A 15,484-nucleotide genomic window follows, 5' to 3' on the forward strand; every position below is an offset into this window, starting at 1 on the left:
TAACGTCCTGATCGCTAAAAACAGAGTACAAGCTCAAATTAAGGAAAGACTGGAAAGGGAATTAGCCATGCCATTTTGAAAAGTATCATCCCAGCATTTACCTGGAACGATCTAGGGAAATCACGGATGGGGATTTAAACCTCTGTTCTCCCGCATACGCGTCCAGTGACTTACCGTAGGTCACCTCGCTCGGTATTAACAGTCGACATCCACACCGATGATAGGTAGCGTCTCTCCGCCACTAAAGTATTTGAGGTGAGTTTTCTCTTTCTTATACGATACAAGCGAAATTTCGCAGTTTGATATTTAGTTTTGAGGACGAAATCAAGGACACACACACACTACACAAAATGTGCCACGCCTTATTACGTCCCTGTTAGAGAAAAGGATCACGCGTGAACGATCGTATAGCTTGAGGTACAGCGTAACAAGCCACGCCTGGTTAAACCAACTACTCAAGTGTATCATACATATTTAGAGGTCAGAGAAACGTAAAAAGCTGTCGGTCTAACTGGGCGTGGTCCGCTGAATTACAGCCGTCTTTTCTGCTGTAAAACACCCTTACTTTCGAACACAAGTGTCACACAAGTTGAAGAGCGATTCGTTGTAAAAGAAGCCGTGCCCAAATTTTTTTGAAGCATTTTGATCCCACTGTACAGTGATGGGCAACGAAATGTTTCAGAGAGAGTGTTGGTAGCTTAACTTGCATCATTCTCTGAGTTGATTCGAAGTTTTCATCTGCCTACCCGCTCTTTGCGACACTAATTCCAGCAAAAAATTAACAAAAGGAATTCTTTAGTGCAAACTTTGTGATGCAAGGGTTCAAAACTATGAAAATCGGAAATTTATGTTAGAGATACAAACTTCAATCAAAAAGTAACAAATCACACAAAGCAGTATGGCTATGGTAACCACTAAAAAGCACACCGTCTTCAGGCCACGAGTGGTCTACCGGGACCATCCGACCGCCGTGTCATTCTCAGAGGAGGATGCGGATAGGAGGGGTGTGGGGTCAGCAGACCGCTCTCCCGGTCGTAATGATGGTATTCTTGACCGAAGCCGCTACTATTCGGTCGAGTAGCTCCTCAATTGGCATCACGAGGCTGAGTGCACCCCGAAAAATGGCAGCAGCTCATGGCGGCTGGATGGTCACCCATCCAAGTGCCGGCCACGCCCAACAGCGCTTAACTTCGGTGATCTCACGGAAAGCGCTGTATCCACAGCGGCAAGGCCGTTGCATGGTAACCACTAAGAAAGTGAAATTTTGTACATAGAGTTATTGACCTATCGAAACGTGGCTCTCTTTACAACCCATCTAATTCACTGTATTACAGTCACCTTTGTTTCCACAACACAAATGCCCGTTTTTAAAACCCTTGAGAATAGTCATTAAAGCGCTTTTATAAGTGGCAGTCAAATGAAAACGAGACAGATGGAAAAAAGTTAACTGTTTATTATTTCAAAAGTAATCGCCATAACTGTTAACACATTGCCCCCACTGTCAAACCAGACGGTCAGTACATCCATGGAAAAATGTTTGCGGTTGCCTACGAAACCATGATTGTACCCAGGCGTCCCCCTCTTCGTGCGAAGCAAGTCGATGGGCACCGATGTCTTCCTTCAGAGCTCAAAAACTATGGAAATAGCATGGGTAAAGATCGGGACTGTATGAAGAATGTACAAGGGCTTCCCAGCGAAACTTCTGTAGCATAGCCGAAACAACCTTGGCAAAATGTAGCCCAGCATTGACGTTTTGTTTCACAGTGGGATAATTGTATTAACAGTCAACACGATTAATTTTGAAACTGCTTGTTTAGGTTTTTATGTTGGTAACGCCACGTAGTGCTCTGTATGAAAATCACTGACTGTGCTGTGTGCAGTCTGTGGCTGGTTACTATTAAGGTAAATATATTGTTTGTTCTCTATGAAAATCTTTCATTTGCTAACTATGCTTATCAGTAGTTAGTGCCTTCAGTAGTTAGAATATTTTATTTAGCTGGCAATATTGGCTCTCGCTGTATTGCAGTAGTTCGAGTAACGAAGATTTTTGTGAGGTAAGTGATTCACGAAAGGTATAGGTTTCTTTTGAAGGGATTATTGAAAGTCAGATTTCGTTGCGCTAACAATATTGTGTGTCAGTTTAGTGTTGATCACAATAAGTAAAGAGAGAAATGTCTGAGTACGTTCAGTTCTGCTCAGCTGTTTGAAAATCATATAACGTAGAGGTTTTCCAGCACTATCATTTATAAATTTTTCGAAGGGGATGTTTTAAAACAATAAGTAAACATCCTTTTTAATTTGACTGCTCGTTATATAGACATAATGAGCTGGTTGTCATTTTTGTTTCGTGCACATCTGGATCTTCAATTTTCAAGACAAATAAAAATTCTATGTAGGTAGTTGGTACAGTATAGGGCTTACATAACCGATATTCATACCACGAGGTCAATCTTTTGTACTGGTATACGAACAGCAAACAGTCTTGCATTACCGTGTTGAGGCTTGATTACGTTTGCTGCGAAGTCTGGCCCGCTTGAACATGAACAGTCATAACAGTCACTTGAAATTGGTCGTTCCACGATGGAGAAGGTCTATGGAAATTGGATATCTTCTTTATCCAAAAGTAACACCGTTATTCATTACTTGCATGACCAAAGACGTTGCAGTTTCCATGCCGAATTGTCATTAGTTCCTAGGTTCGAATCTAAACAAATTTTGCTACCTCTGATCGTATACTTCTTTCCGATTTATACTACCTTCTTCACCCAGAAACCAAGGAACACAATTTTTTTTTTCTATGCTGCAGTCGTTCGTGAACGAACCTCCATGTCCTACTATCTGTCTCCAGGGCGTGCACTTGCTATTTTGGAGGAATTCATCGATTACTGACGAGTTTTCGTTCTCTCTGACGGTTGACAGTCTACCAACCTACCAGTCACCATGCCAGTAACTAGTGAAGCCAAAGAACCTTCGTTGACTGAAACCGACTTACCATGAATCGATGTTGCTTCGTTATCCCTGGGTTGAAATCGACTGCTGCATAGGCATGGGTGAGAGTTATGTCGATCATCCATGGTGTCTCACCTGAAACAGCAGAAAACAAAAACTGGATGAAGATTAGATGGTAAATGACGTACAAAATATCACTGCTCTAGAGCAAAACAATACCGAGTTACAAGACTTGTGACTGACTTTTTACTCAACTTTTCTGGTTATTAATTACTTGCAAATACTTTTCGAATTATGTATTTCATTCAAATCGGCACAGCAGTCATACTCATGGTATAATATAGTACTGAACATCGACCTGGCACTGAATTCCATCTTGTATTCATATGATTCATTATAATGTATGTTTAAGAATATTATTACTATTCCACTGTTTCGATCTTCGTATCATTTTCAGATATCTTGAAGTTTTTTACAGCACTTTAATAACAGGTAGTAGTATTAAAACTGTGGCGAAATGATAATCTTTTTTTATATTTATTCCTGTCACGGATCACACTATTTTATACCGGGTAATTAACTTCGGTCTATGATGACCATCTTCAGATCAGAGCACAAACAGTTTTACAGTCACATCAAGCCGACATAAATTCTCGTGTAATATGCGGAGCAGTCTAAGACATTGTGAGAAAAGTAGTTGCCTTGGTTTTCCGTGCACCCTCTCGCCTTTCTAACAAAAATACTTTTTAAATAAACTAAAGCCTTCAGCCTCACATTACAACATTGACCTTTCTACTCACACATGTTCGAGTTACATGCGAAAATGAGTCGTTGTGAGAATTGTTACTTTTCCATGAATCCCGTCGCATTTCTCAGACGACTTCATTTTATTTTTTGAGGCACAGTGGCATATAATAACGATCTTTTTGCTTACACAAGTGTAGTAATTCGTTTAAGTGTACGCCATCACCTAACAATCAACATCATTGTTGTAGTCTGGTGAAGCTGAATTAGAGAATGCGCTTTTTTGGGTTGTGGTTCCAGAGTTCTCTGTAAAAAGTTTGAATACTTCTGGAGAATTTCTCGAAGAGATTAATAGCAATCGGGAAAAGTTTAATCTTGTAAAAAATTGTTTGTGAATTTGCGAAAAAAAATATGATCACAATTCTGAATACCTCTTCACGAGTTCTACGGAATCCCTAATTATATTTTGTGCGTGGATAATAGTTTATGAGATAATTCCAGTAATGAGAGACCCACTTTCACTACATAAAAAAAGAATTCGTACAACACTTCACAGTTCAGGACAGCACCCGAGAGGTCTACCGAAAATGTGTCAGTGAAACCCCTATTCGAACTCGCAAAGCTTTGTCCTCAGGTAATAGTCGGTCCGGCCCCCAACTGGTCAGCAATATGCTCAAGATTACGAAGTGTTTCTCTGTCTAATTTAAGTTAGCCATATAAAGTAAAATTGTGGGAGAGATCGATTTTTTAGCGTTTGTTAATGATCGTGATGCCAATGTATATTTAATTTAAGTGCGAAGCATTCTGGAATCTGAAGTACTATGGAGTTGCAGGGACGAGAATTGACGATGCCCTTTTAATTTATTTACTGGAGGCACTGAAAACTTATTTTCACGTTTGGAAGACGATCATGAGTACAAACAAGCTTAAGAATATTTATTGAACAGAATATCACGAAATATCATGAAATTATGTTAAAAGAAAAGGCGACGATTTGGATGACATGTCTTGACAGCTAATTTGTAAAGAAGTAGATAACAATCAGACAACAAAGCACACGTTAGCTAAGAAGGATGTAAGAAGTACATGGCACAATACTATTCAAGCTAGTCTGAACTGTATGGTTACGCTCGTTCAGTCGGTGCTCTTGTGCGGTCGTCGCTCTAGTGTAAATATCAGTGAACCATAACACTCATAAAAATTACAATCTACCGAAACTGAAACGTCTTCTCGGTTCGGAAGAATAGAAAACTGTTCGATGATAGAGGCGTTCTCTTCACTTCGACTCACGCTGTATTCCAAAAACTGTCGCATGGCTGATATAGGATCGAAATTATCATCGAAGTATGTTTAGATAAATTAAGAAGATCGCCATCGCGTTCTTACATTCGTTAAAACCACCTTAATGCAGGAATGTTTTACTGAAGAAAAAGACGTCGACAGCAATAATAGGTCCTGAAAAGTTTTTGGTTCATCATCGCAAGTGTATAACAAAACGCATCTATTTATCTCGAGCTATTATCTGCACAACAAAGTTATCAGAATTTTGTGCATAACTCATTCCAGAATGCTTCGCACTGTAAATTAAATATACATTAGCACCACAAACGCTACAAAATTTATCTCTCCCACAATTTTACTTTATGTGACTAACTTAAATTAGACAGAGAAACACTTAGTAATCTTGAGCATATTGCTGACCAGTTGGGGGCCGGACCACCTGCTACCTGAGGACAAAGCTTTACGAGTTCGAATGGGGGTTTCACTGACCATTTTTGATAGAACTCTTGGGTGCTGTCCTGAACTGTTATCAAAACTTATTTTCGCAAATTCGCAAATAATTTCTTACACGTATTTTCCCGAACACTGTTGTTTTGAAATAATAAATTCGTTGAATGGAAATAACTTGGCTCCCGCTGTATTAGGTATACATGTACTACATATTGGTGACGTCAAAACTGGTAACAGGCCGAGACTCGAACCCCGATATCCCACATATAGCGAGCGGTCACCTTACCATTAGGCATCCGTGCGCGACTCAGGGCCAAACCCAAACATCCGTGCGTCACACTGTCTACACCCCCACACCCCAGCATGGTCTCCTACATTCACCATTAAATGCTCGCACCTGTACTCTGTGTTCCCCAACCAGTGAGAACGAGACAATGAGGAATCGAGGCCTAAGATGTTATCGTCTATTGCCCGCCTCGGCATGTAATATTTACTTGCGTGTCTGGCTGGACAGACATTGGTGACGAGAGACAGTCGACCGAAATAATTTCGAATTAAATTCGCTGAATGCGAATAAGTTGGCTTTAGCTGTGTTAGTTCACCAACAGGTAGTACATCTGTACGTAACACATATTAAGCCAAGTCAATCGCATTCAACGAATTTATTTCGGAGTAGTTTCGGTCGGGTGTCTGCCGTCAACAATGTCTGTCCATGTAGACATGCAAGTAAATACTATTGTTTTCTTTTCGAAATTCTGCAGTATTACTCAATTTTGTACAGGGTATCCACAAAGTCTGTTTACACAGGGAATTCCAACAAATTTTAGTAAATATTCTATAAATATTAATAAATAAGTAAATAATAAAATAAATTCTAATAAATTTTGTTTTTCAGACTGAGTGGTGGCTCTGTATAAAGAAGAACGAGTGGAGTTGGTACTCTTTAAGTGGACGTTGCCGAAGAATCTAACCTTCGACATCCTCAACGTCAACCTATTTGTTTTACTGCCGTCGGGGATATTAGTCACCAAGTTTCAAGAAACAGAAGTCTGTTGGACAAACCCCGTTCCGGACGACCAAAGATTTCAGACGAAGGGATGCAACCCTTGTTCACTAAAGTACGAGCAGCCCGTAGCGGCTCGCCATCTTACTTACAACTATTCATGACGTCGCCTTTCCGGCTTAGATCTTTTTTAATATGTGACTTGTAAGTACTGCATCTTATTCCAGTCAGTACAAACTTTAATTTTATTAATGTATTATATACTTAATATGTTTTAGAACAGTTAATCTAATTCTGAAAACGACGCTCATAGTAGCGTCGAAACCTGGTCAATTTCGACTTAATATTTGTGACCGAGGGCTTATTTGTTCTAATATAATTCTGACACGGTCACTGAACCTTAGCAGCTATGTTCAAAGTTTTAATCTATTACAGATTTAAACCACCTGACAGAAGACGTTACCGGTCAGAGTTCTAAAGTCGACGGAAATTCAGACCTATTCCATCGAGTTCATCTTATCTGGCAAAGCGCATCAAATTATGCATTGAAAAGCACGACGATCATGTTGAAAATATTATTTATTAACGTAACGAGACTAAAATGTGCTTTATTATTATTTATTAGAGGTCCGTATGTACTCACTATTATTAACACGGTGCTCTCTAAATATGGATTCGTGGGCTCTTTTATTTTATGAGTGTTGCAATGTTGGTCTGTGCCAGCCGTTTCCAAGCGCCTTCTTTCGTAAGCGACGTCTGATTTTGGGGTAGCGTTCACGAAGAGGCAGGGAAACTGCAAATTGTGTCAAGAACGGCGGACTGCTTGCGCGCTTCGCTCTCTCGCACGAAAATAATTATTGTGGGAAGCGCGCCGTCGCCGGAATGCTGATGAGAGCCCGGGCTGTCAACAGAAATTGCTGGAAAGGTCGGGCGCAGTACAGTAGGCCGCTGTCTGGGAACCGGGGCGACCGAAATGTGCGAAGGTCGCACGTGGGCGCCGAGGCGGCGGCATCCGAGTGGCACGGCGGCATGGCAGCTGGATGGAGCCTGCCCGCCCGCCTGCCCTGGGCGCCCTGCCCTGTCAGCGCGCCCTGCGCCGTCTCACGCGCCGACGCTTCTTCCTCGCTTTCTTGCGTCGAGCGCTGACGTGACGCTGCGACAAGACCTTTCCTCTTGCGCTACGCCCCTGGAGAAGTCAACAGGGACGGATTTAGTTAATCTCAGCTAACGACGTGCTTTACTGATACGACGCCACTGCTGTTACAGCGCACAGGCTTAGCCGTACTGCAAGTGTAAACCGTGCTACGTATGCTAGAGATTAAGAGGCGACACTTCGAGACCGGCGCGGCGTGCGACGAAATACGAGCGAGGCACCTGAAGGATATTCCCAGTACCACATATTGGGCGTTTCTCCCCGTTCCAGTCTCGACTGGAGCGTGGGAAGTATTTTTTATTTTTATTTAACTGGCTTTATCAAAAAAATAGTTCAAATGGCTCTAAGCACTATGGGACTTAACATCTGAGGTCATCAGTCCCCTAGACTTAGGACTACTTAAACCTAACTATAATGCATAACAGAAATGTAGAAAATATATTAAGCTTATCAATTAGTAAATTTAATGTTCATATATTTATAAACAGCTGCAGTTCTCTGTAAATATTGTAGTACTATTTTTCAGAATTCGTGTTAACACCAGTTCAGATAAAAAGTATTTGCCCTGATTTCACTATATACAAGCAAAAACCAAATAATTGTCTCTGAGAGAAGTATCTCGCATCTTTCAATCAATATCATTGTAACATCTACCAGATATACAGAATGCTCTTTATGCAGGCGGTTTATCGTGACAGTCGCTATTTAAACCGATGGAACAAAAATCGCAACATAAAGAAGCAGTTCTGCGACATAAACGAAAGTCGGTAAGTGTGTTTCTATATTTGAAAGATGATGTCTATTCAAATTTTGCACCGGCCGCTATGGTCGAGCGGTTCTAGGCGCTTCAGTCCGGAACCGCGCTGCTGCTGCGGTCGCAGGTTCGAATCCTGCCTCGGGCATGGATGTCTGTGATGTCCTTAGCTTAGTTAGGTTTAAGTAGTTCTAAGTCTAGGGGACTGATGACCTCAGATGTTAAGTCCCGTAGTGCTCAGAGCCATTTGAACCATCAAATTTTGCGCCAGCCCCGCAAGAGTGGCTCTAGTAGCGCCAAGGACGTTAATAAGCTTGACTTTAAATACAGGCTGAGCTGACTTTAGCTACCTTTGAGACTGAACGTGATGAGCTCATGTTACTCAAGAATGCCTTTAAGGCGACAAAGACGTCATTATTCACCCCTCACTGAGTTAAAACGATGTCCTGTAATAGGGCCACGAGAAGCTGGATGTTCTTTCTGCGATACTGCAGAAAGACTTGTCAGGAATGTAGCCACTCAACATGTCTGCTCCCATCGGCGATCACGAGAACGTACGGTTGCGAGAACAACAGGCTCCAGACGGCCACGTAGCACTAGCGAGAGGGAAGACCACCGTGTTCAGCGTATGGCTTTGGTGCATCGTACTGCATCTGCAGCAGCAATTTGAGCAGCAGTGGCACCGCAGTGACAAACCGAAATGTTACAAATCGATTACTACAACGACAGCTCCCAATCAGACGCTCTGTAGCCTGCATTCCACCGACACCAAACCACCGCCAATTGTGACTTCAGTGGTGTCAAGAGAGAATTCATTGTAGGGCAGGGAGGAAGTTTGATGCGTTTCCTGATGAAAGCTGGTTCCGCTTCGATGTCAGTGATCGGTGATTAGAATGAAGTCAGTTGAGAACCTGCTCTCAACCTGTTTGCGTACTAGACACACTGGATCTAAACCTAGAGTTACGGTCTGGGTTGCGATTTCGTATGGCAGTAGGAACACTCTCGTGGTTATTCCACGTACCACGAATGCAAATTTGTACATCAGTCTGGTGATTCGATCTGTTGTGCTGCCATTCATGGACAGCATTCCAGAGGGTGTTTTCCAGCAGTACAATGCTCAACCACTTACCTAACATGCTCTAAAGATTGTCGACATGTTACCTTGGCTTACTCACTCACCAAATCTGTCTCCAGTCGTGCACATATGGGACATCATGATATGACAACTCCAGTGTTATTCACAAACAGTACTAACCGTCCCTTTATTGACCGACGAAATGCAACGGGCATGGAACTCCATCCCACCAACTGACATCCGGCTGCTGCACAATACAATGCATGCATGTGGATGCACGTTTGCACGCTTGCATTCAACATCCCGACGGTTGCACCGGTTGTTACTGTACCAGCATCTCGCATTTGTAATGGCATATCTCGCACTTACATTAACTTGTGATCTTGCAATGTTAATCACTTAAATATTTTACATAGACAAATATGTTCGTAATTTCATTACTCTACGTAAATTATCTTTTGGCGTTGCGATTTTCTTCTGTCAATATTTACACTATTGGCCATTAAAATTGCTACACCACGAAGATGACGTGCTACAGACGCGAAATTTAACCGACAGGAAGAAGATACTGTTGTGGATTGGCAAGACAGCCAATCCACTAGGAGGAAGCCGAAAGGCACGCGTTTAAGCTCACGCAGGCTGGCGTGAGCTCTGGAACAGGACACGGAAATGAGAATAGCCAAAAACGTACGTAGCTTCTGGAATACTTAACTTTAATCCATAATTGGTGAACATCGCTCTTGACGGTACATGTTTTACAGCATCAATAGTGACTGGTAATGGCGCCTTGCTAGGTCGTAGCAAATGACGTAGCTGAAGGCTATGCTAACTATCGTCTCGGCAATTGAGAGTGTAATTTGTCAGTGAACCATCGCTAGCAAAGTCGGCTGTACAACTGGGGCGAGTGCTAGGAAGTCTCTCTAGACCTGCCGTGTGGCGGCGCTCGGTCTGCAATCACTGATAGTGGCGACACGCGGGTCCGACTTATACTACCGGACCGCGGCCGATTTAAAGGCTACCACCTAGCAAGTGTGGTGTCTGGCGGTGACACCACAGATACTGTGATATGCAGTTGATTAGCTTTTCAGAGCATTCATTATCCGCATGGCTGTAACGGTTCGTGCAGCCACGTCTCGATCCCTGAGTCAACAGATGGGGACGTTTGCGAGACAACAACCATCTGCACGAACAGTTCGACGACGTTTGAAGCAGCATGGACTATCAGCTCGGAGACCATGGCTGCGGTTACCCTTGACGCTGCATCACAGACAGGAGCTCCTGCGATGGTATACTCAACGACGCAGTAGAGGCTATAACACCTGTCATGCTTATGAACAAATGGCGAGAAGTGGAGCATCGTTTCAATTATCTGTCGAGCTACAAACGGTACCAGCATTGAACTCTACCAATATGTATAAAAATGTTTGAGCTCGTGTGTAAAGAGTTGGACAAATGAATTTTAATACACACTGAAATATAAACAAGTGTTTTCGTATACCTCTAGCCTATGTATTGATACTGTTACGTCGAAAGCACAATTATGCACGAACCCGAAGGCAGGGTTGTCATAGAAGTCAGCACTTAGAACTGAAAGCACGGTTATTACGAACACCAACGGACAGCCAGAACAGAACTGACATCCCGGACGGACAATGCAGCTATTTACACAAACGACGAATAATCCAGAATTCTGGTTTTTATACAAACATCGAATATAGCTGATGGTTAGGTTTGGATTGGCCACCTGCAGCACGCCAGGGAGGAATGCTAACCGGTACATTACACTCACTAGATGCACCTCATCTCGCGGCACTGCTCGCTCTCCTGGAGAAACAGCGACCCGCCGCTTCAGAAATTCTCACTGGAGCCGACAATAGCAACCTGGTTCTAGATCTTGTCAATGGTTCTCCGTTTGGCGGAGCTGGCGGATCGTCGGTCTTCTGGTAGTGTTATTTACATCGTCTTCCCTACGATGAGCATCGACTGTAGCCCCACCCGTCGAAGCTCCGCGATCATTGAGTCAGACTTCACTTTCCTTCGCATCCTCGATCTTCTTTGGGATGAGATGGACGCTTTTCCTGCCCTTTTATCTTCTTGATCAAGTGTCATAATAATATGACACCCAACGAGCGACGAAGTGAACTATACGGCCCGAAGTAGGGCTTTAGTAGCTCCGAGTAGGCAAGGTCACAGTGCGCTCTTGAGTTTCTTTATCAGATGCAGAGAATAACAAATGCTTTGTCGTGGCGGAAACAAGTAGACTTTTTGAATATACGTAACCGTACGTACAGGCATATTTACACTGAGGTGACAAAACTCATGGGATAGCGACAGTCACATTCACACACACACACACACATATATATATATATATGGTAGTAGAGTCGCGTATACAAAGTACAAAAGGGCAATGCACTGGCGGAGCTGTCATTTGTACTCATGTGGTTCCTGTCAAACGGTATCAGACGTGATTACGGCCGCACGACGATAATTAACAGACTTTGAACGCGGAATGGTGGTTGGAGCCAGACGCATTTTGGAAATCGTTAGGGAATTCAGTATTCAGAGATCCACAGCGACAAGAGTGTGCCGAGAATACCAAATTTTAGGCATTTCCGTTCACCACGGACAAAGCAGTGGCCAGCGGCCTCCACTTAGTGACCGAGATCAGCGGCGTTTGCGTAGAGTTGACAGTGCAACATTGCGTGAAATACCCGAAGAAATCAATGTGGGCCGTATGACGAACGTGTCCGTCAGGTCAGTGTGGCGAAATTTGGCGTTAATGGGATATGGCAGCAGACGACCGACGTGAGTGCCTTTGCTAACAGCGCGACATCGCCTGCAGCGCTTTTCCTGGCTTCGTGACCATGTCGACTGGACCCTAGATGACTTGAAAACCGTGGCCTGATCAGATGAGTCCCGATTTCAGTTGGTGAGAGCTGATGGTACGGTTCGAGTGTGGTGCTGGACCCACGAAGCCATTGGCCCAAGTTGTGAACAAGGCATTCTGCAAGCTGCTTGTGGCTCCATTATGGTGTGGGCTGTGTTTAATGGAATGGACTGGGATTTCTGGATGTTCGGCTACTTGCAGACCATTTGCAGCCATTCATGGACTTCATGTTCCCAAACGACGATGTAGATTTTATTGACGACAATGTGCCATGTCACCAGACCACAATTGTTCGCGATTGGCTTGAAGAACATTCTGGATAGTTCGAGAGAATGGTTTGGCCGCACAGACCGCCCCACATGACTCCCATTGAACATTTGTGGGACACAACCGAGAAGTCCGTTCGTGCACAAAAACCTGCACCAGCAATGCTTTCGCAATTATGGACGTCTAAAGACGCAGTATGGCTCAATATTTCCACAGCAGACTTCCAACTTGTGGAGTCAATGCCACAACGAGTTGCTGCACTATGCCGGGCAGAAGACCGACATGCTATTAGGAGGTATCCCAGGACTTTTGTCACCTCAAGTGTATGTCAGAGGGGACGGCTCCAGGGCCAGAACTGGCTGCGACCAGCCGGCGCAGAGCACAACGTGGACCGGCTTGTGGCTGCTGGCTGCTGGCTGCTGGTCTCGCCCGCCTGGAATGCCGCCGCCCGCCTCCTCAGCACTCAGCACGCCGGCCCGCCATTTACATTTCAAATCGGAGGCGGGCGCATGCCGGCGGCTGGGCTGGCCTATGCAACTAGCCAGCGACGCACGGAGGCCGTAGGGAAGAAGGGCTCCGGTTTACTATACCGTGCCGATCTGTTACCACCTGCACTTGCGCTCGCTGACAAACACGATAGAATTATACATCTTACAGTACTGTGACGCCGCTGGAGGAAACAAAAATTTTAGTCTCTTGATTTACAGCAACTCAGTTTCATTTACGAGTTTCGAGTAAACTGATCGTCAGAATATCTGTAGGCAAGACAAGTTGCAGATTATTTAGAACAAATAAAAGCAAGATGTATGAGAGAGGCGAAATACTGTCAGACTACAAGAAGAATATAATAATTCCAGTCCCAAAGAAAGCAGGTGTTGACAGGTGTGAAAATTAGCGAACTATCAGTTTAATAAATCACGGCTGCAAAATACTTACCGGCCGTTGTGGCCGAGCGGTTCTAGGCGCTTCAGTCTGGAACCGCGCGACCGCTACGGTCGCAGATTCGAATCTTGCATCGGGCATGGATGTGTGTGTTGTCCTTAGGGTAGTTAGGTTTAAGTAGTTCTAAGTTCTAGGGGACTGATGACGTCAGATATTAAGTCCCATAGTGCTCAGCGCCATTTGAACCATTTTTTGCAAAATACTAACAAGAATTCTTTACAGACGAATGGAAAAAACTGGTGGAAGCAGACCTCGAGGAAGATCAGTTTGGATTCCGTAGAAATGTTGGAACACGCGAGGCTATACTGACCCTACGACTTATCTTAGAAGATAGATTAAGGGAAGGTAAAGCTACGTTTCTGGCATTTGTAGACTTAGAGAAAGCTTTTGACAATGTTGACCGGAATACTTTCTTTCAAAGTTTGAATGTGGCAGGGGTAAAATACAGGGAGCGACAGGCTATTTACAATTTGTGCAGAAACCAGATGCCATGATAGAGAAGCAGTGGTTGGGAAGCGAGTGAGACAGGGTTGTAGCCTATCCCCGATGTTATTCAATCTGTATAGTGAGCAAGCAGTAAAGGAAACAAAAGAAAAATTTGGAGTAGGAATTAAAATCCATGGTGAAGAAATAAAAGCTCTGAGGTTTGCCGATGACATTGTAATTCTGTCAGAGACAGCAAAGGACCTGGAAGAGCAGTTGAACGGAATGGACAGTGTCTTGAGAGGAGGATATATGATGAACATCAATAAAAGCAAAACAAGGATAATGTAATGCAGTCGAATTAAATTAGTTGATGCTGAGGGAAGTAGATTAGAAAATGAGACACTTAAAGTAGTAGATGAGTCTTGCTATTTAGGGTGCAAAATAACTGATGATGCTCGAAGATTGGCTATGGCAAGGAAAGCGTTTCTGAAGAGAAATTTGTTAACAACGAGTATAGATTTAAGTGTCAGGAAGTCGTTTCGCCCGCATCTCGTGGTCGTGCGGTAGCGTTCTCGCTTCCCACGCCCGGGTTCCCGGGTTCGATTCCCGGCGGGGTAAGGGATTTTCTCTGCCTCGTGATGGCTGGGTGTTGTGTGCTGTCCTTAGGTTAGTTAGGTTTAAGTAGTTCCAAGTTCTAGGGGACTGATGACCATAGATGTTAAGTCCCATAGTGCTCAGAGCCAATTTGAAGTCGTTTCTGAAAGTATTTGTGTGGAGTGTAGCCATGTATGGAAGTGAAACATGGACAATAAATAGTTTAGACAAGAAGAGAATAGAAGCTTTTGAAATGTGGTGTTACAGAAGAATGCTGAAGATTAGATGGGTCGATCACGTAGTTAATGAGGGTGTACTGAATAGAATTGCGGAGAAGAGGAATTTGTGGCACAACTTGAATAGAAGAAGGGGTCGGTTGGTAAGACACATTCTGAGGCATCAAAGGATCACCAATTTAGTGTCGGAGGGAAACATGGAGAGTAAAAATGTTAGAGGGAGATACCGGATGAATACACTAAGCAGATCCAGAAGGATGTGGGTTGCAGTAGTTACTCGGAAATGAAGAAGCTTGTTCAGGATACAGTAGCATGGAGAGCTGCATCAAAGCAGTCTCTGGACTGAGGACCACAGCAACAAACAACAACGATGATAAAATTGACTAAAATTCAAAAACCTACATTAAAATAAACATACCAAAGGAGGTAAGGTGCTTCAAACACCTGGTATGGTGTCGCTTCTGAGTCACAGATTTCATACTACAACTGCATAACAGATGTTGACGATGTGTACAATAAACATGGAAACCAGTTGGCCCGAATAGCAACGCGGCGTGCCACTGAACGCGTATGACAAGCCATATTAAAGATGCAACAATCATGTAAATATCCAGATTTAAGCGACAAATGAAAATTTTTACCAAGGCCTGGATTTGAACTCGGGCCTCCTGCTCAATAGGCAGATGGCTTTTTATTATTCCCTCTAAACTGAAGCATGAA

General features: G+C 43.5%; 2 protein-coding genes across 2 annotated transcripts in view; both read right to left on the reverse strand.

Annotated features, from left to right (window-relative positions):
* The window catches only part of LOC126236860 (SH2 domain-containing protein 4B-like), a 612,474-nt gene that overhangs the window by 243,206 nt on the left and 353,784 nt on the right, over nucleotides 1–15,484 (reverse strand). The gene's annotated exons all lie outside the window — the stretch shown is intronic.
* The window catches only part of LOC126235272 (uncharacterized), a 383,181-nt gene that overhangs the window by 135,093 nt on the left and 232,604 nt on the right, over nucleotides 1–15,484 (reverse strand). Inside the window, exon 4 of the mRNA XM_049944000.1 lies at nucleotides 2,993–3,084. Coding sequence (XP_049799957.1) covers nucleotides 2,993–3,084 — 92 coding nt within the window. The remainder of the gene's footprint in view (nucleotides 1–2,992; nucleotides 3,085–15,484) is intronic.

This window comes from Schistocerca nitens, chromosome 2 (genome assembly GCF_023898315.1).
Source record: "Schistocerca nitens isolate TAMUIC-IGC-003100 chromosome 2, iqSchNite1.1, whole genome shotgun sequence".
Taxonomy (NCBI): Eukaryota; Metazoa; Arthropoda; class Insecta; order Orthoptera; family Acrididae; genus Schistocerca; species Schistocerca nitens.